Source organism: Pinus tabuliformis, chromosome 1_2 (assembly GCF_031772625.1).
Source record: "Pinus tabuliformis cultivar Carrire ecotype Pingquan chromosome 1_2, CPIR1, whole genome shotgun sequence".
In the NCBI taxonomy this organism is placed as follows: domain Eukaryota; kingdom Viridiplantae; phylum Streptophyta; class Pinopsida; order Pinales; family Pinaceae; genus Pinus; species Pinus tabuliformis.
In genome coordinates, this window is record NC_142298.1 from 1,159,716,177 (window position 1) to 1,159,736,897 (window position 20,721).

The 20,721-nt window shown below is 33.0% G+C and overlaps 1 protein-coding gene across 1 annotated transcript; it reads right to left on the reverse strand.

Moving 5' to 3' along the window:
* Window positions 1–18,774: 18,774 nt before the first annotated feature.
* Window positions 18,775–20,461, reverse strand: LOC149210339 (uncharacterized). The gene has a single exon (XM_089394405.1). It carries the CDS (start codon window positions 20,056–20,058, stop codon window positions 19,195–19,197), a length of 864 nt encoding a protein of 287 aa, XP_089250531.1. The 5' UTR covers window positions 20,059–20,461; the 3' UTR covers window positions 18,775–19,194.
* Between the last annotated feature and the right edge of the window lie 260 nt (window positions 20,462–20,721).

The window sequence follows — 20,721 nt, forward strand, 5'->3', positions numbered from 1 at the left end:
ACATCATCGATAGACAGTAGCAAGTAAACTATAAAGCCTCAACTATAAATATCAATCATTAGATCAAAACCTAGTTTTTATACATGACTTCCTCGAGGAATATCAACATATGTACGCACTTACCAAGCACAACACCCATGTATAGATCTGTACATACTGAAAATTATTTTGAAAATTATATACATGACCCTATAGATATGGACCTGCATATGTATGCGACTATTCCCAAACATATCTGTGTAAAAATATGAAAAAATTTCGCTACAAACACAATTTCACTTTCTGCAACCTTTAATGTCAATACTACAGATTTCTGAATAAATCATTTAGAACATAGTATCACATTTTCATCAATATTATCTATTTTGCAACAAGAATCAACCATGTATGTCAACAGACTTAAGATATTTCATATCTAAGTCTTCTCCTTGCTCCCCGTTGCACACCTATTTCATATCAAATCATTCATAGACAATCCAATAGTTTCACACATAACACCTTGATCTCCATCTCTTTATATAGCTTTAGCATTAGTCAATACCTTAGGCCAATCCCTTAGTAATGTCCTTGGTGTTCCTTGATGAGATCAAATAATTGTTGATGCACTCATTACTATGGGCCAATACCATGGTAAAGACCCCTGGTATCAAAATTACCATGGTGTAGATTCTTTACGCAACTTTTCTTCACAGTACCTACGTATGTACATGACCTTGCTTCTCAAGACCCGCATATACTTTATCGAACTTTTCTTTTATTATACATTTGTCTCTGAACTGACATTCCTTTGTCCATATCACCTATAACATTTGTATCAGTCTACATAAACATCATGTTATGACAATGTTGACATCTTTATCAAGCAGGTTTCCATCAAGGACAACACATTAGCCATAATTCCAACAATCTTATATGTTGATGATTTAATTTTAACTGGTGATGAGAAGTTGATTAGATGTTGTAAGGAGGAACTTGCAAGATAATTTGAAATGAATGACACGGTCTCATGCACTACTTCCTTGGGTTGGAAGTATGGAAAGGTGATGGGGAACTATTTGTCTCTCAAAGCAAGAATGCAAATGAGATACTGAAGAGATTCCATATGGAGAGTTTCAAACCCATGGAGACACCTCTAACAACCAACTGGAGGAAGGAGGATGTCATTTTAGCTGAAGAAGTGGATGCTACCATTTATCGGTAGCTAGTGGGTTCATTGATGTACCTTATGAACACACGACCAGATATGTGCTATGTAGCCACTATCTTAGCCATGTTATGTTTAGGTCAACCAAATTATTTTGGAAGTTAGCTAACCATGTTCTATGGTAGCTCAGAGGCGCTACCCAGTTTCGACTATGGTATAGATAGACAGAGGGAGTAAAGTTGTGTGGCTTCACAGATGCAGATTGGGAAGGGAGTCCATCAGACCGAAATAGTACATTAGGTGGAATTTTAGTGTTGGCTCCACAAGATTTCTTGGTACAAAAGGAAGCAAAGATTTTTGGCGCTCAACTCGATAGAAGCAAAATACATGGTTGTAATTCAAGCAACATGTGAGGCGATCAAGATGAGAAATATACTTATGGGACTGTTTAGGAAGATGATGGATCCAAATTATATCTACAGTGATAATTAGAGTTGTATCAAGCTCTCTGATAATCCTGTGTTTCACGATCGATCCAAGCATATATATATCTCGTATCACCATTTACGGGACTGTGTGCAAAGGTGGATAATGTTGCTTCAGTACATTCTGACAAAGGAACAAGATGCTAACATTTTCATAAATGCCTTTTTAAGAGGGAAGTTCGAGTTCCATAGGTGCAGGATAAGGGTGCTTGATTATCCCTTTCATGTTGAGAGGGAGTGTTAAAAAATGAAGCAAGAAATTCTTAATTTGATTTTTCCTTGATTAAATTGAGAAAATTTGAATTTCCATATCAGCAGACAACTTGGATGCAGTGAACTGAGGTGACATGGCTCTTGTCACTGAATTATCTTGGTAAATTTGAGTTAGAGGAGTTAGACATTAGTTAAGCATGTGTGATTGATAATTTGTAGCAATCAAGGTTAGTTAGCTCAGATTGTTGTCAATTAAACTAGTTCTAATTGTTGGAGGAACTAGCGGAAGGCTAGTTAAGCAGTGGGACTGCGTTCAAACTTAGTGACCATCTAATTAACTGATCAATCAACCTAAAATAGCTAGTGCATGCAGATAACTTGAGATCCCCAGCTATGGTGGAGATTCCAAGGCAATGCATCGTCAATTTTAGATTAGTATTGAGTGTATAGGTGTTGCATAGAGTCATATGATCAACCGTGGGAATTGCGCAATAATTTTGGAGAAACTCCTAAATAATAGGGGCTTAATTTCTCAAGGAATTACACAAGGAAATAGGGGCTCAAGAAAAGGTATAAATTGACGAAGTCTAGGTCAAATCTTGTCATTGAGCAGAGAGATAAGTTATTCACCTGCAGGTTGTGCTCAGTTGAGCAAAGCAATTGTAATACATCTCTATTCATCATATTAATGCAAGTAGGCATTAGGGTTTTTAGTAGATTGTTTTCCCTGGAAAAAATATTATGTGCATGTGTGTTATTTCTTATTACAGGTCTTAGATTATTGTTCTAAATTGTGAATTGAATTTCACAAAGGAGTAGAGTAGGTTTATGTCTTGTGATTTTGATTAAAATTTCATGAGCGGTTGCAAATCTACATCATAATTTCTACAACCATGGTCCACCATGAACAAGACTTACCACGAATCAAACAAAATCACTAGATAAATAAATGCCACAATTCAAAAATTAAAGTCTGAAGGCATGAAGCAACATTACAAGGGTTTGAATCCACTGTGGGATTATATCAATAAGCTTATCAAACTCGAATTTTTCCACACGATCATAGATAAACCTCATGAAAAAAAAAAGTTTCTAAATCATAACAGTCACGGCTCTAATACCATATTAAGAATCAACATGAGCGAGAAAATACAACCAAAGTGGAAAAAGTTACCTAAAGTCGATGTATTGCACTAAATTGATCTCAGGGTTTGAATTTATAACACATCAATGATCATTTAAGATATTCTAGATCTAGATCTCACTAAGAACTCATTAATGGATTATGATGACATCTCATGAAGATAAGGATTACATATCATGATCTCGAACTTTGTAATTATCTAGGGACTCATAGCCTAAAAATTATAATGACATCTCAAATAGTACAAAGGAAGGTCAACATAGCCTAGGGCTTAATTCATACACACTCCATAGTCACACTTCCTTTTGTCAAGGTCATACATTCTACCATGCCCTCATATAGGTCAATTCAGGCCAAGATCTAGGTAATGAGCATCAAACCAAATTCACTCAAGAAGAGGTTTTCTTCACTGAAAAACGTAATTTTGTTTCCAATCTCTTTTAAAACTTTATGTGGCCAGTCAAAACCCACTAATGCAACTAGATTTCAAAGGTTTCATTCTATGAGATGCCCAAGGTTTGAAACTCGTGGTAACCAAGAAGAGACAACAAAAAAATCTAACCATGTTAAGGGTTAATGTGGACTAAGCCATGTATGATCATCAACTGATTTTGACAACTTATATGCACACGGGTCATGTTTTTTTAGACCACATGATAGTCTTCCAAATCATAGATACACTAGTAAAAAAATAAAAAACTTTAGCTAACCAAAAACCCAATAAAATGTCCAAAATTTAAACCCATACTAATGTAATTGCTACATTCTCCATCCCCAAATCAAAAAATGGTGTCCATTTATTTAAAGATAATTGAATTGACCTTTTATTATAAAATGTGCCCAACCTTTTCTCCACCTATGTTGACTTGTGAAATTAAAAGGTCATTCACCCTTTTGTTACCAATGAGAAAGCCATAGAATAGCCCAAAACAAGCCCATATTTTATCATAGTTCAATCTTTGAGAGAGTTCAAACACACCTAATTTCACTTAAAGTTCCCAAAAAGCACCTTCTTAGTCATGTGACCACCTCATGTATCTCAATCTCCTCCCTAAGAACTAAATTTATAGGACCGAAACACTTCTTAATTCACTTTTCATGCTTTAGGAGGTGACTCTTTTATCAAATGAAGAAGAAACTACCATAGCACTCTACATAGCCTCCAAATCAACTACCAATATGCCTTTATGAAACTCCACATAGAGATTTAAGGTCTAGTGAAGCTCTAATGAAACCATGCCCAAGCTCACCACACAATTATCCAGCCCTTGGAGAAATGCATGCACCATTTGAATGGGCGAGCAATGGAGTAGGTTCAATCAACAAGGAATGACCAACCTCATTAACACGAAAAATAATAAGATCCCATGAGCACTTGATAGCATGATTCTAGTAGCAAATGCCAAGTTCGTGATTAATGCCTTGTACTAACAACAAGCCTCCATCCTCAAGTCCCTTTTAATTTTCCACCAACTTCCCACTAGAAGGAAAATCAAGTTTGTTGTCAAGATTACCACCAACTATTGTGACAGAAAAACTAGCCACTTAAGATCCGATAACCTAAAATCTCAATTTCTTACTAGAAATACCCTATGAGAGTTTACTTAGTTATACGAGTCCCCAACAAGCTTGGTAAGCATTTAATGATAGGAGAAGACAAATTTCAAAACCCTTATATGCATCTACTAAAAAATCGACCATTACTTCAACCATCCTCATCTTCATTCAGATAGGCCTATGCTAATTTCATATTCAAATTATTACTCTTAACACTTTATTATTATTAGTACTGCTACTATTACTCATACCAATTTTTGTCCTATTATATAGATGAATGTTTAAAATAAATATATAATAATACTATTATTCATAATGAAAAAAAAAAATCCTTATTTTATTTAAAAGGGAAAGAAATGAACTATAAAAATCGTAGTCTATATGTTCTACATTTTGGAGGGTTTTATGGGATCGAGATATCTTGGAATCACAAGTTTTATTTGTAAATTCTCCACAATTTGGGTGCCCTATGAGTTTGTGAGGGTATTGAATCCATATATGTAATCAAAACGCCATTTTAAACAACAAAAAATAAGATTTGGCAAAACAAAAATTCATGTGAATGTAACTAAAATCTCCAAAATATAACATATTTAAACAACACTTAAAACTACTATTATAAACATTATAATATCTTATATTCTATCAAATAAAACAAATTTTACAGAAATAGGAAAATTACCTAGAAGAAGAAAAAAAAAACTAAAACTATTCTTAGAAACATTTTCCATATTATCTATATTCATTTTAACTTTGGTAAAACAATCTTTAAAAGGGGAAAACAAGCCATCATGAAACTTTAAACATTTTGATATTATAAAACATCTTTTCGTAAATTTAAAATAATGATAAATATACAAAAGTGATCATATATATAAGATTAGATTTGTGAGGGGTTTAATTTTTCAATAAATTTTAAGTTAAGAGTGAGAGTTGCTTTATTTTTGTTTTGTGTTCGTTCTTTTCTTAAATCAAGATAATTAGTAGACGTGTAACATGTTATAAAATCTGAAATATCACTAAAATTAACAGTATATTCTTACTTAAGAAAACAACCCAAAACAACCCCCTCACAAACCTAATGAGGCAATGAAACAAGTTAATCATAAACTAAGTTGACTAAATTGAAAGTGAAATTTAATCATGAACTAAGTTAACTAAGTTGAGACTGAAATTTAGTCATAAAAATTACTTGAAAAGCATTTAAGGCTAACAAAATCAGACACATTCTTATGACAACACCCCAGCAATAAAAACTAGAAGACGGGTTTTTTTCAAACACCTATTTTCCGATCTTTAAACTTCACGCCACTCTTCCACGTAATGACTTTTTCGCTTTGAAAAGTCACTCTTAAACGAACCGATTTCTCTTCGAACTACAGTATGTTTTTAGGGGTAGGTTTTTAGGTGGTAGATTATATGTTAGAATTATTTATTTTTTATTTTTTTAGGTCTCTGGACATTTTTTTATGATTCAGTGAGAAATTTTTTTGAGAAATCACATTAAATAATTTATTGGAGCTAAAATTGTTGGAATAAAAAATTTGCGTTATAAATTTTTTATAATTTAATTTTACCAAAATCTTCAATATAATTTCTTTCTATAATTTAATTTTCAAAATCTTCAATATAATTTCTTTCGAACAAAAAAATAAAAATTTGAAAAAAATAAATTTTACAAACCAAATATTCCTAAAAATCTCATAATTAAACCACGCGTATTTTTAGCTGTAACACCACTATCAAAGCATAAACCATTAATTACTTCATGGAAGCTTCCCACCCCATAACTTTTTTATCAACTTTCATGAAAACACTCCCAAAATAACAGAACTGCTTTGAACAAATTCGTTTGATCTTGTTTTAGGTCTCTGGACATTTTTTTATGATGGGAATTTTTAGGAGATTAGACTTTTTGATTTAGGGAGAAATTTTTTTGAGAAATCACATCAAATAATTTATTAGAACTAAAATTGTTGGAATAAAAAATTTGCATTATAAATTTTTTATAATTTAATTGTCTAAAAAATAGACCAAAATCTTTAATATAATTTCTTTCTTTAGACATTTTCATATATGCAATTAAAAACTCCATCTAGAACCCAAAAAAATGAAAATTTAACAAGAAAATCATTACGAACCAAATATTCCTAAAAATCTCATAAAATCTCATAATTAAACAACGCGTATTTTTATGTAACACCACTATCAAAGCATAAACCATTAATTACTTCATGGAAGCTTCCCACCCCATTTTATCAACTTTCATGGAAGCACTCCCAAAATAACAGAACTGCTTTGAACAAATTCGTTTGATCTTGCTTTCGTAGTATTATTAGAGGTTAGACCGTGACAACAAGATTTCCTTAATTAAAACAACATATTTTCTTAGAGAAGACGGTGCGACCTAAGATCGTGACAACGTATTATTAAAATATTAATTTTTATTTTATGTAATTATACGACTCAAAATCATTTTAACCATATATTTAACATATAATATTTATTAAAAGTTAATTTAAAATAAATTAATTAATTAATTAATCCATCATTTTTTCATATATATAAATTTAATAAAACTAATAGAAAACTTTAAAACCCAATTAAAAAAAATATTGGAAAACTTAATTAAAATAAAATACATTTTAAAAATGGAAACAATACTATAAAAATAATATTAATTTGTATCGTTTTTGTTAATTTCAATTTTAAGTGTCCACACAATACCCCATACTAACCAATAATACATGCTATCCTTGTTAACTCCAATAATAGGATAAAAATGGAAGAATAAAGTTTAATATAAAAAACAAATGGCCAACATCCATTTAGCCCTTGATCCGCGGGAGTGATTCGTGCACATTACTTGATAATCCGCTCATCAAAATGTCTCCGGAGAGATGATTTGATGAACTCCGAACCACATAGTATTAAAACGTATATAAAATTGGAGGAGAAGAAAACAATGTTCTGAATTTGATAATTGGTTGACTCTTGACATCGATGGATTTCTGGAAACATTGACACAAGCATGTGAGAAACAACAAATCCATGATAAAATTAAAGATCAATCTGGAATCTACTAGAATTTTTTAGTGTAATCTTTTGATATGTGATATTTATTTATTAGTTTGTGTCGAGCAAGAAAGATTGTAGTAATAGATTTGATTGTGGATTACTATTAATTAATATAATTGGAAATAAATATTTTGAAACACGGATATTTACTTCTAATATTTAAAAAAAAATATTTTTAAACATTTGGTTACATTATAATGTAAAGTTTTATTGCAATCTTTAAACAATATAATGTTAGGTGAATAATGTTATAATTTATGAGTATGATTATGTATGAATTTTAGATCTTTGTGTAGTGATTAGCGATTTTGTATTCTTAAATTTTGTAAGAAAATAATCCAAAAATAAAATTTCTAAAAGTAGCTCATATTTAAATTAACATATTTACTATCAATTATTTCTCACCATAATTTAAGTAATTCTTGGAATAAAAATTGGAGAGGAATAAGATGAAAATAAATATACTTACAAAGAGTTATCTCTCATCATGATTTATACTTTCCTCAACACTTACGTACAAATAATACTCTAAACTTTCCTCAACACTTACGTACAAATAATACTCTAAATATGTAGATTCACGGATAGTTTTTTTTTCTAGGTTAAGACTAAACTAAGTACCCACAGGGAATTGAACCAGTGACCTATCGCAAGGAGTGCCTTAACAAGGCACCCATTCACCGTCAATCCAAAGCCCCGTGGGGTTAGATTCACGGATAGTTACTACCTATCAAAACAAACAATTAATTTATCCATTTCATTTTTTTAATTTATCTATTAACTACTATTAATTTAACTTTAACAATTATAATATATATATATAGATATAGATATAGATATATATATATATATATATATTTCAATTGTCAAATTTTAATTGTGGAACGTTTTCATCGAGATTGGGAAAATTTTCTGAAACAATATTTACCTTTCATAAATATAATTTCCACCCGTAAACCATCGTTAACGAGAAACCAAACCTCGTATAACTTGAATTTCAAAAAAATAAAAATATTTTTAAATGATTCTTAACAATATCTCACACGTTCTTATGACAACATCAAAAATAATAAACAACTCCTTTCACCAATAAGAACTAGAAGACCGGTTTTTTTCCAACCCCAATTTTCCGATCTTTAAACTCCACACCACTCTTCCACGTAATGACCTTTTTCACTTTGAAAAGTCACTCATAAACAATAAAAATGGGTTTCTTTCAAACACCTATTTTCCGATCTTTAAACTTCATGCCACTCCTCCACGTAAGACTCTTTTCACATTGAAAAGTCACTAAGTCACTAATAAACAGACTAACTTCTCTTCGAACTACTGTAGGTTTTCAGGGCAGGTGAGATCCGTTAGATTGGGTTTTATGATTAAAATTTTCATATTTTTAAAAGAATTGGTTGGAATTAAAGAATTATAATTCAAATGTTTCCAGAGTTTTTTTTAGTATTTTAGATTTATATAATCAAAAACTCAGTTTAATAAATAAATAAATTGATTAGAAAATATAAACAATACCTATTTTTAACTGTAACACCACTATCGAAACATAAACCATTAATTACTTCTTTCAAAACTTCCCAGCCCCTAACCTTTTTATCAACTTTCATGGAAACAGTCCCAAAATAACAGAACTGCGTTGAACAAATTTGTTTGATCTTGCTTTCCTAGTGTTATTAGAGGTTAGACCGTGACAACAAGATTTCCTTAATTAAAACAACATATTAATCTTAATTAAAACAACATATTATCTAAGACTGTGCGACCTAAGATAGGGACAACGTATTATTAAAATATTAAAAATATTAATTTTATTTGGAGTTGTCTATAATGCGATTTTTTGGAGATTCTGGTGACGGAACCAGGCGGAAGAAATTGAGGTTAAATCTTGATTTTTTGCAGTTAAAATGGTTTTTTCACTGTATATTTGGATTCAGCACCCTGGAAAACCCCTAGGACGCTTTGATTGTGCAGAAACTAGCTATCAAACTTGCGATTCCAATAAATTGCTGCCGGATTTTGACGGAAAAAACCCACCGGAAAAACTTCCAAAAAGTCGCATTAATAACAATATATTTAATATATATTATCTATAGAGATCTAATCAAAATAAATTAATCATTTTTTAAATAGATTTTATAAATATATTGAATGGTTAGACAGAGGAAAAGAAGAAAGAAAAAGCCATGGGAAAATAATTACAAATTTTTATAAAATAGAATAATCTTGCTTGAGAATGAATTCCAACGAATGAAAGGTAAGATTCAAGAAATAGAATATAGTAAACAATCAATGATAGAAGAAAATGGCGCCCTGAAAAGCTAGATTAAAAGTCTAAAAGAACAACTAAATAATAATCCACCCCTAAATAACAGAGAGAGTAAATAACTCCCACAGGGGAAAACTCGTTTAGTATGGGTCCATGCAGGAAGCACCTCCTTGCAGCTGAAACAACAAATATGGGCAGAAATGGGATACCCTGTTTAGATCCAACACCTGGTTAGTGGTAGGCGGTCACTCCAGGACTGTAGATCGATGGAAAGCTATGAGATTGGGCCAGGATCAATTATTACTTTAAACTTCAGATTGAGAGGAGGGGCTCCACCTCAAGGACAGCAAAACGGAGACAAGGGGAAAAAAACTGCATCCTACAAAAACATTTTTCAGGGCAGCAGAGACGCAGGGCCCTCTTCAAATCCAAGCAGAAACATACCCAGGCCATACATTGTAGATCAGGCAGAAAAAACCCCAGCCTTAAATCTAGATTCTACAGGGCTTGACGATTTCGTCAAGTCCTATGAAACGCAAGCTCTAATCTGCCGATTCAACAGCTTTTGGCCCAAACCTTTGGATCTATTCCATTGGATTTTCACCAGATGGACCATGGAATGTGAGATTCACCTATGTTCAAAGGGGTTTTTTATCGTAAAATTTACATCCCAGGAAGTCAGAGATACAGTCATTAGTACAGGGCCATGGTTCTGGGGAACATCGGGGCTGTTTATGACCCCATGGTTCCCAGATTTTGATCCAAACAAAATGACTGTAACCAAAATGCCGGTCTGGGTCAGACTATACAATCTCCCTTTGCACTTCTGGAATGAACGAGTCTTGGAAGGCATTGGAAACAGTATAGGGGAATACATTAAAACTGACCTGAAAAGGATTGATGAAAGGATCTATACTTTTTCACGTATTTGTGTGGAAGTAGATCTAAGTAAAGGGCTTCCGGACAATATAAGGCTGGTCTACAAACAACAAAACTGGCTGTAAGTACTAGATTATGAAAACACCGCCTTCAGATGCAGGCTATGTAGGCAGACAGGACACCTGCAAAGCTCATGTCCAGAAGCAAAGAAAACCAACAAGAAGCAGAAAGGGAAGCAGAAGAAAGGATGGCAATTCTCACCTCCAGATTCAGAGGAAGAAGAGTCAGAAGCAGAGGAGGAAGAGACCCCTGCAAAGAAGACTAAGATATCACAAGAAATGGAGAATCAGAAGGGAACTAATCCGAACGACAAGACAGAGATGACAAGGGTGGATCCAAGCATGGGAGGCATAAAACGTCATCACCACTCTGATACTTCAGACTCAGACAAAGAAACCATCCCACAGAATGCAGAAACACAGATAGTCATAGCTTCGATCGAGCCCTCTCAAGGAGAGTGGCGTAAGGTTGAAAAGAAAAAGGGGAGAAAAACTTGAAGCGCGAGTCTCACTTGCAGCCGGAATTCAGTTTTTTTTTCTGCTTCTTTTTCTTTCTCTCTCCTCTCTTCTCTTTTTCTCTTTTTTCTTTGCACGTTAGCCTTCTAACGTTGTGGGGGGTGCGAAAGCACTCGAGCCTTAGTGGCGGCCTACAGAATGTATCAGAGCATATGCTAGTGTAACTTTCATTATCTTTTTAATAAAAGTTACTGTTTTTTCCTTTGGAAAAAAAAACAGAGAGAGTAAATTAGATATTAAACTCATAAAAGAGGAAATTAACAAATTGATTGAACTCTACCATGAGCATCATAAAAGAGCCTTACACTTTATAATTGTTGTTATAGAAGAACAAAATAATGAGGACACACTAGAAATAGTAAAAGAAAAATTCAAAACAAAATCTCAAATTCAAACAACTTATATCATGAAAGCAATCAAGGTAGGAAGGTTACTCGAGAATCAACATGGACTAATCCGTATTAATGTAAGTTGCAATGACCACAAATTAGATATACTCAAGAAATCCCTGAGTCTAAAGGGAACCATTTGCAATGACCACAAATTAGATATACTCAAGGAATCCCTGAGCCTAAAGGGAACCATAATCTTTATAAATAAAGATCTGATTCCAGAAGACCAAGCTAAACTCAGGAGAGAAGTCCAAAAGGTCGAGGAGGCAAGAAAAGAAGGGAAATGGGATATCATTAATAATAGGAAATTTATTTTTTGAGATAGATTCCAAACTACGAATGATAAATAGGAATTAGGATCACTCGAGATCCTCTTTTGGAACTGTCGTGGTTTTCCGTTGCATAAAGGTCTTATGTTAAGTTGGATCACGAGTGATATTGACCTTATTTTTCTAGTTGAAACTTGGGAGGATGACGAATCTAGGGTTCCTCACCTTAACAGATTCATTCTTTGGTTTGCTTGGAATAAGAAAACCTCTCAAAGGGGGCTTGGTGGTATGGCCTGTTATGTTACGAACATTGTTTCTTATCACATCCAACTTCATACTATTGACCCCTTCAATCAGGACATTTGGATCAAGATCCCTGATTCTTTCTCCAATAGGATTTTTCTTGCAATCTATTATTTTGTTCCTGTCAACTCTACCTTCTATAAGAAAAACAACTTAGATAAGAATTGTCCTTTCACTACCTTAGAAAAATATATTCACAGCCTGAGGAATGACGGTAATATCCTTTTTCTTGGGGACTTCAATGCTAGAATTTCTACCAAGCAAGCTATTATGTTAAGTAACCACTCTAACCCTGACCCCTTATGGATTGACGAAGATGATGTCTTAGATATTATATTCAAGAGAACCTCTCAAGACAAAACCAAGAATTTATTTGACACCAAGCTCCTCGAGCTTTGTAGTTCCCATGACCTGATTATCTGTAGTTGTATTAGAAAGTGGCCTTCCTCTAGCCAGATGACATGTTTACATGGGTTGGGCAGTAATGTTGTGGACTATGTGATTTCGAACACCTATATCCTTAAACATATTACCGACTTTGAGCTTCTTAATGATTTCGAGCATGACTCTGACCATAGGCCTTTGTATTTAACCCTCAATCTAGTTATGCATACCAGCCAAATGCAAGATACCAGTGAAACCCAAAGACACTCCCATTTCAATCAGAGTAATATAGAACTCTTTTTAAAGGTGTTAAATAGAGATTTAAGTTCCCTAACTTATAATAACAATATTGATCAAATTTATCACAATTTTACTACTATCCTTTCCACTACCATTAACAAGTCCTCTACTAAGGTTTCATATAAGAAGATTAATAGAACTTCCAATGCTTTGTATGATAAAGACTATAAAAATGTTAGGAAAACTATTCGAGATGCTCCTAACAAAACTGTAAAGCTATGAAATATTAGTATATACAAAGTCCTCATTAAAGAGAAGAAGCAGTCATATATTAATAAGAGACAAGAGAATTTTCTTCACCTTTCTAAAGTTGTGCCCATAAAATTTTGGCAGAATGTGCTTGTTCGTAAATCTAAAGATAATCATTCGATACCCTTAGAAAAGTGGAACATCTATCTTAAGAATTTGTATAACTCCCCGAACACCATGAACAACATCGTTAGCAATCCCATTAAGGAAGATATATTTTCTCTTGAGGATGTTGAGTGTGGGATTAATAAGCTCGCTAGTGGGAAAGCTAAAGACATTGAAGGATACCAAGCTGAGATCTTAAAGTTGGGAAGATTTATCCTCATTCCTCATCTTCACAAGCTCCTCAATTTGGCTATAAAGCATGGCTTCCCTAAGTGTTGGACGCAAAGCCTTATTATAACTATATTTAAAAGTGAGGACAAATCGTTCCCTCTAATTACAGGACTATTATGATTAGCCACATCTTAGCTAAGCTTTATTGTCTCATTTTGGAAAAGAATATTAGCCATTGGCTTGAAAGCCACGATAAAAGAGCTAAAGGGCAAGCTAGTTTTAGGAGATACCACTTGACTTTCAACCATCTCATCACTCTCAAGATCATTGCCGAGGAATGTCACAATAGTAAAGTTGATCTATTTTGTTGCTTTGTGGACTTTATAAAATCCTTCGACATTGTTCCTCAGGATAAACTTTGGAAAATAATTGATGAGATCATGATTCCTCTTGAGTTGAAGATTGTTGTGATTCGCCTCTACAAGATGGTTGTTTCCAAGCTTAAAACTACCGAAGGACGACCTAAAGATATTAAAGGCAATATCAGGGTTAAGCAAGGGTGTCCCATTTCCCCCTATGTCACAAGGTTCGTCGAACTTTAACCTTAAGGTTCGAATTTTGGCGAAACTTAAAAAAAAATTGAGGTCCGGCGAACTTCATCGAACCTCACAGCCATTGACCAAGTCCATAGATCAAAACTCATAACTTCCTGTCGCAACTCAAGCTTGTAATTTATCCTTGCAGTTTCCATGTCTGTGATAGCATTTTTGATGTTTACTGATGTTGATTTCTTACTATTTTATCGTATAATTCATTTTAAACTAATATATATAGATGAACCTAATGATGAACCTCATCAAAACATTCGAACTCAAACCAAACCTAATCATTTTCGAACCCGAACTCGAACCTGAACCATGTGACATTGCCTTCCCCTACCCTTTTTGGTATTTACATCGATGAGCTAGAGGAGTGTTTGGAAATCACAGTGTGCAAAGGACTAAGCTTGCTGGTATTATCATACTCTTCTCCTCTATGTCAATGATATCATTCTTCTTGTTAGAATCCATGAGGACCTGGACAAGCAATTTAAGATTCTTCATGACTATTTCTCCAAGATGGGTATGTCGGCTAATACCAACAATACTAAAATCATGATAATTAAATCCAAAAAGATCACCCATGAAAATGTTGTCTATGATAACAATTGCTTGGAGAAGGTCTCTTCATATAAATATTTGGATATTGACATTCCTTATCAGCTCAACTGGAACTACAACATTGAGAAAAGGATTATTAGAGGCTAGAAAGCTTATTATGTGCTTGAAAACAATTATAAGGTTGTCGATCTTTATATTTGGGGTAAAAAAAGGTTCCTTTTTCAAACCCTTGTCACCCCTGTTGTCCTATATGGTTTTGAAGTCCGGGGTTGCAGTATATCGAGAGATTCATAAAGAAAGATTGAGTTGATTCAAAACAAATTCATTACGTACAATCTCAAGATCAAGGGAAATACTCCCTACCCTATCCACCTGATCGAAGTTGGACTCTCCCTTATTGAAAGCAGGGCTATGTTAAAATATCTAATGTATAAGAGGAAGCTTGACAACATGGAATCCAAGAGGCTTGTTAAAATTGCTTCTAACTTTCGTCAAAACCCCTACCTTCGCCTCAAGCATGGGTGGCATAAGGATGCCCAATCTTGGCTCAACCATTGGGGGATAATGAGGAGATCATCTTGAGAAGCAAGTATAGTGTCAAATATGCTATCACCTCCAAATTTAAGGATAAGTTTTGGGATGATAAAGAGTTGGAGGGTAAAAGGAAGCTAAGATATTATAAGGAAGTGATCAACCCCACCCTTCAGAACAAAAATTATCTTTCTATTTTGACCAGCTCGAAGAAAAAGATGAACATCACTAAGATTAGAACTATTTCTCATCTGCGTCAAAGTGAAACCAAGTGACAGTCTACTCCCAAGACTCCCTGGCATGATAGAATTTGTCAGCGTTGCGATACTAAGAGAGTGGAGGATGAAAAACAATTTCTTTTAGATTGTTCGGACCTTACTCACATCCACTCTCAATTCTTTAAAATCTATCACACTTCCAATCTTCTTGACTTATTAAGTCAACCCAATTATAGTGATTTTGGTGTACTTTTTTCTCTTCTTTTTAAACAAAGAATTAAAATCCTAAATATTACAATTAAATTCTTTCTCTAAAAATCTGATAGACCGCATCTATCTTAATAAAAATTAATCATTATCACTATCATCATAAAACTTAATACATTAATATTAAACTTAAAAAACTTAACATACTATTAAAAAGCTTAATTAAAAAAAAAAATATATTTTAAAAATTTGGACGATATTATTTTTATAATATTAAGTTAATTTATTTTTATTAATTTCAATTATAAGTTTCCGCACAATACCCCATATTCACTCATAATACATTCTATCATTGTCAACGCCAATAATAGAATAAAAATGGAAGACTAAAGTTTAATATATAAAACAAAGTGACATCCATTTAGCCCTTGATAAGCGGGAGTGATTCGTTCACTTTACTTGACAATCTGCTGATCCAAATGTCTCCGGGCTGATAATTTGATTAACTCCGAACCCCATACTATTAAAACATATATAAAATTGAAGGAGAAGAACACAATGTTCTGATTTTGATATTTGGTTGACTCTTAATATGGGTGGATTTCAAGCAACATTGACATAAGCTTTTCAAAAACAACAAATCCATGATAAATTAAAGATGAATCTGTTAATTTTATATTAAAGGTTGAATCTATTAGAATTTTAAACAATAATGTTTTTATTTGTAATATTTATTTATTAGTTTTAGTATAGGTAAGATTTTGGCCATAGTTAATTAATATAATTTATAATATTTAATTAATAAAAAAACATTAAACATTTAATTGGATTATGATATTTAATTAATAAAAAATATTAAACATTTAATTGGATTATAATTTAAGTCTTATGGCAAGTAATATAATGTAATATGAATAACTATCTCCAATATTTTATGTCATAATTTATGGGCATGTTTGCAATATTCATGCATGTTTTTTAGATATTTGTGTAGTGATTTTTTATTATTGAATTTTTGTAAAAAAGTATAATCTTTAGAGTAGCTCATAGTTAGGTAAAGAGCATATCTACCATATCTACCTTCAATTACTTCCCAACATAATTTAAGCAATTCTTTGCATAAAGTATGGAGAGGAATAAGATGAAAATAAATATAAATACAAGTAGTTATTTCTCACCATGATAAGAGCATGTGTTTCCTCCCATAATTTAAGCAATTATTTGCATTGAAAATGGAGAGGAATAAGATGAAAATAAATATACATACAAGGAGTTATTTCTCACCATGATAAGAGCATGTGTTTTCTCCCATAATTTAAGAATTTTTTGCATAAAAAATGGAGAGGAATAAGATGAAAATAAATATAAATGTAAGGAGTTATTTCTCACCATGACAAGAGCATGTGTTTCCTCTTAAGAGCTCACTGGTTCAAAACCAGATGGGATAGAGTATGTATGCCTTTGTAGATTTAAAAGTCAAATCCTTGCACGGAGGTGGGTCCCTTGTCCACACTCAAGGGGGTCTCATACACCAATTTGGTGTCTGGCTTGGCTGTGGCCTTAAAATTTGAAGATAAAAGATAATAATAATAGTAATATATATTTTCATGAACACTTATTCACAAATAAAACTCTAAATGTAAAAATTTATTAGTAACTATTACCCACTAAAAACAAACAATTAATCTATCCGCTTCATATTTTCAATTTATCTATTAACCATGGTTATAACTTTAACCATATAAATTAATATTTTATATATTAATTTTTATTAATAATTTATATATTAATTTTTTTTTATGATACTTTTAAAGATAAAATCAAAATTTAAAAGATTAAAAAGAAAATAGAACTATAAAAGATATATTTCCATTTTTCTCCTTTTCAACCCGTCGAGTTTAGGTAATATTTATCTTTCAACCCGTCGAGTTTAGGTTGTGGAGTGTTTTCATTCAGATTCGGAAAGGCTTAATTTCCCGAAACAATATTTATCTTTCATAAATATAATTTCCACCCCCTACTCATTTTTAATGAGAAACCAAACCTCATATAACACATAAATTTAAAAAAGATAAGGATAAATTTATTTTTAAATTATTTATTTCAAAAAATAAAGATAATTTTATTTTTAAATTATTTTTTATTTATAATGGAAAATTAAAAATTTTAAAAAATTAACATAAATAATAGTAAGTTGGTTAGTTGCGATATTAATTTATGATTTATGAAATTGTGATTTAATGATATTTAAGTTATCAATATTATTAGGAAATTGTATTTGGATTACCACTCATCCATTCTTAACATCGCTGTAATTTAATCATTAAATGTTTTTATTTTTTGGAATGATAATTCACAACATTATAGGTTTATATTTAATTTAAATTATATTTTTATATATGTAAATAGATTCAACATTTTAACAATTTTTAGAGTCCCTTAAAACATGCAAATCAAAAAAATTCAAATTTACCATCTAAATAATCTTCTCACAATTAACCTATACAAATTACAAATTTCGCCTTTTTATTAAATCCCTTAAAATTCAAGTTCGCCCTTCTAAAAAAATCCCTACTATATATGGAACAAATCAACCAAAAAAATCGAAAACATCTCACAATTAAACTACACAAATTACATATTTCAACCACTAATTACAATACAAATTAAAACCCTTAAAATCTATTCACGTTAACAAAACCTTCAAACCCTTAAAATCTATTCACGTTAACAAAACCTTCAAACACAATCGTGTGAATATTTGATTTGGGCTATATAGATGTGATGTGTAGGTTTTTTTCCTGCTTTTGATATGGAGCTTTCGGATTTTTTCCTGCTTTTGATATGGAAATCCTGCTTTTGATATGGAGCTTTCCGGTGATGTATTTTCTTTTTACAAAACATATGAGGCTTTTTTCAACTGAATCTGTAACTTTATGTATAGAAGATCTTTATATTTCTTTAATATAAATCTATGTTGATTTTTTTTCTCAAAAAATAAAATTGATTTGTGAATCCCCTTAAATTAAACATTAATTTACACATCCACAGATTTTCTAAAGATAATAGATGTTTGAATTTATCCTCTAAATTTTCCAAAATCTTTTAAACCACAGCAGAAGGATAACAACTATCAAGATAATACAAATAAAAAAATATAGTGATTCCGCAATCGTAATTTACATCATTTTTCTGTTTCTGCACAGCCATGCCGCTAGTTTCTGGTCAGATCACGATCCTCCGGATGAAATCATGCATAACCTGCATGTTACTAAATTTTCTGAATATACGCTATTGGGAGTATCAGGAATTTATACCATGTTTTTGAAATCAAGACATCTGATAATGAGAGTGGTTGAATCATTTATTTGATAGCGGAAATGGTTTCAGCCATCTCTTAAGATTATTCACAATTCTGAAGAATTCTGAAGTTTAATGGCTGTAAATTCTATGTTCAAAATTTTTTAACCTATTTCCAAAAATTTCCCCAAATTTTACACAAATTTCTATTATTTTCCGGGGAAAACGTCACCTTCTTAAACTACTCTGTTGAGATTAGACTATTCTGTTGAGATGGACCTGATAATGTGGCTTCCTGAAGGAAACAATGTGGCTCTGCGCCGTGAAGGTCCGGCCACAGTCGCAGACCTTGATTTCTTGCATTTTGAGTTCGTTGAGCCTCTGAACATACTCGTGAACGTACATCAAATCCCAAATGACAGCCATCCCTCCGGCCTTCAGAACCCTCACCACTTCCTGCAGCGCTTTCGCGCGCTCAGCCGCGGCGGCGGGGCTCTTGTGCCCGAATTCCCTGCCCACGGTGTGCAGAAAACCGGCGGAGACCACCACGTCGAAGTAATTGTCCATGAACGGCAGATTTCGAGCGTCCCCGCTTCTGCAAGTAACATATTCTTGGACTCCTTCAATGGTCGCCGTTTTCAGAGTCGCCGACATGGTTTCTTGGCCGGCCAGCCAGAGATCGATTCCCACGACCCGCCCACTGCTGCCTTCTTTCTTCAGCTGCCGTGCCACGGCATTCAGAAGAATCCCGCGGCCACACCCGATATCCAAGGCGGTTTTCACGTTGCACCAGTCGCCCACCATGCCCACCATTTTCTGCGACATCTGCCAGTGGAGAACAACTTTGGAATGCCAGTCGTTTGCCGCTTTGAAGAACAATCCCACGGCGGCCAGAGCCATTAGAGAACCTGCAACCCCGGCTGCGAATCTGCAGGCTTGAAGGGAGAGGGACGGTACGGATCTGGCCAAGAAATGACAGATTTGGCCAAAGTAGGACAACAATAGAAACGATAAAATGCTCAGCAGAAAACCATGGAGGAGTGTTAACAGCAGAGAATTCCACTGGCCTCTTCCATAGATACTGTGGATTTGCATCCAGTGCCGGTCTACCTTCCCCATTCTGCGACAAAAAAAAATCTCTCGGCCTTTTCGTGGATCCTAGATTAGCAAACAATTTCAATGGTAGCTAAATAACTAAATTTAAGCCACAAAATTCATGAATAGCTCATTGAAATAATAGGTAAACCCTAAAATTCAAGATTCCAATATCAGATTACAGGACCAAACAAAAAAACCCAGATCTTCTCCCTCAATTCTCATTCTGGCGGCATTCTGGCAATCAAATAACCAGATCTTCGGCCCCCCACCGGGCTGGTACTTCTGCTCCTCTCGTCATTACTGCTAGTTGACCGGTGACTAAATCCGACCTGGGCATCCGCGAATCCTTCTTGAGTCTGGTATTATCAGTCAAAGATTGTGCATGTGTTTCGAAAATGAATCAATTTATCCCAAGAAAAATATTTTCTTCTTAAATTGGGTATTTAAAATTCAGTTAAATGATCTATTTATAGATATTTAACAGTGATTTTATCTAAATGATATATTTAATTTTTTAATATTATAATGTAAATTTAGTTTATTGAGGTGGAGGATTTTGTCTGGACAACTAAAAGTGGTTGGAATAGCAAAAATATTTTATTAAATCTTACAGTAGTAGTGGTAGTGTTTGAATCATATTTTTTTATGGTGGAAATAGATTTAACGCCATCAAAAATATCAGGA

What these genes read in the sequence shown, in the direction of transcription:
- LOC149210339 (XM_089394405.1), bottom strand. Translation starts at nt 20,058, where the DNA reads ATGGGGAAGGTAGACCGGCACTGGATGCAAATCCACAGTATCTATGGA.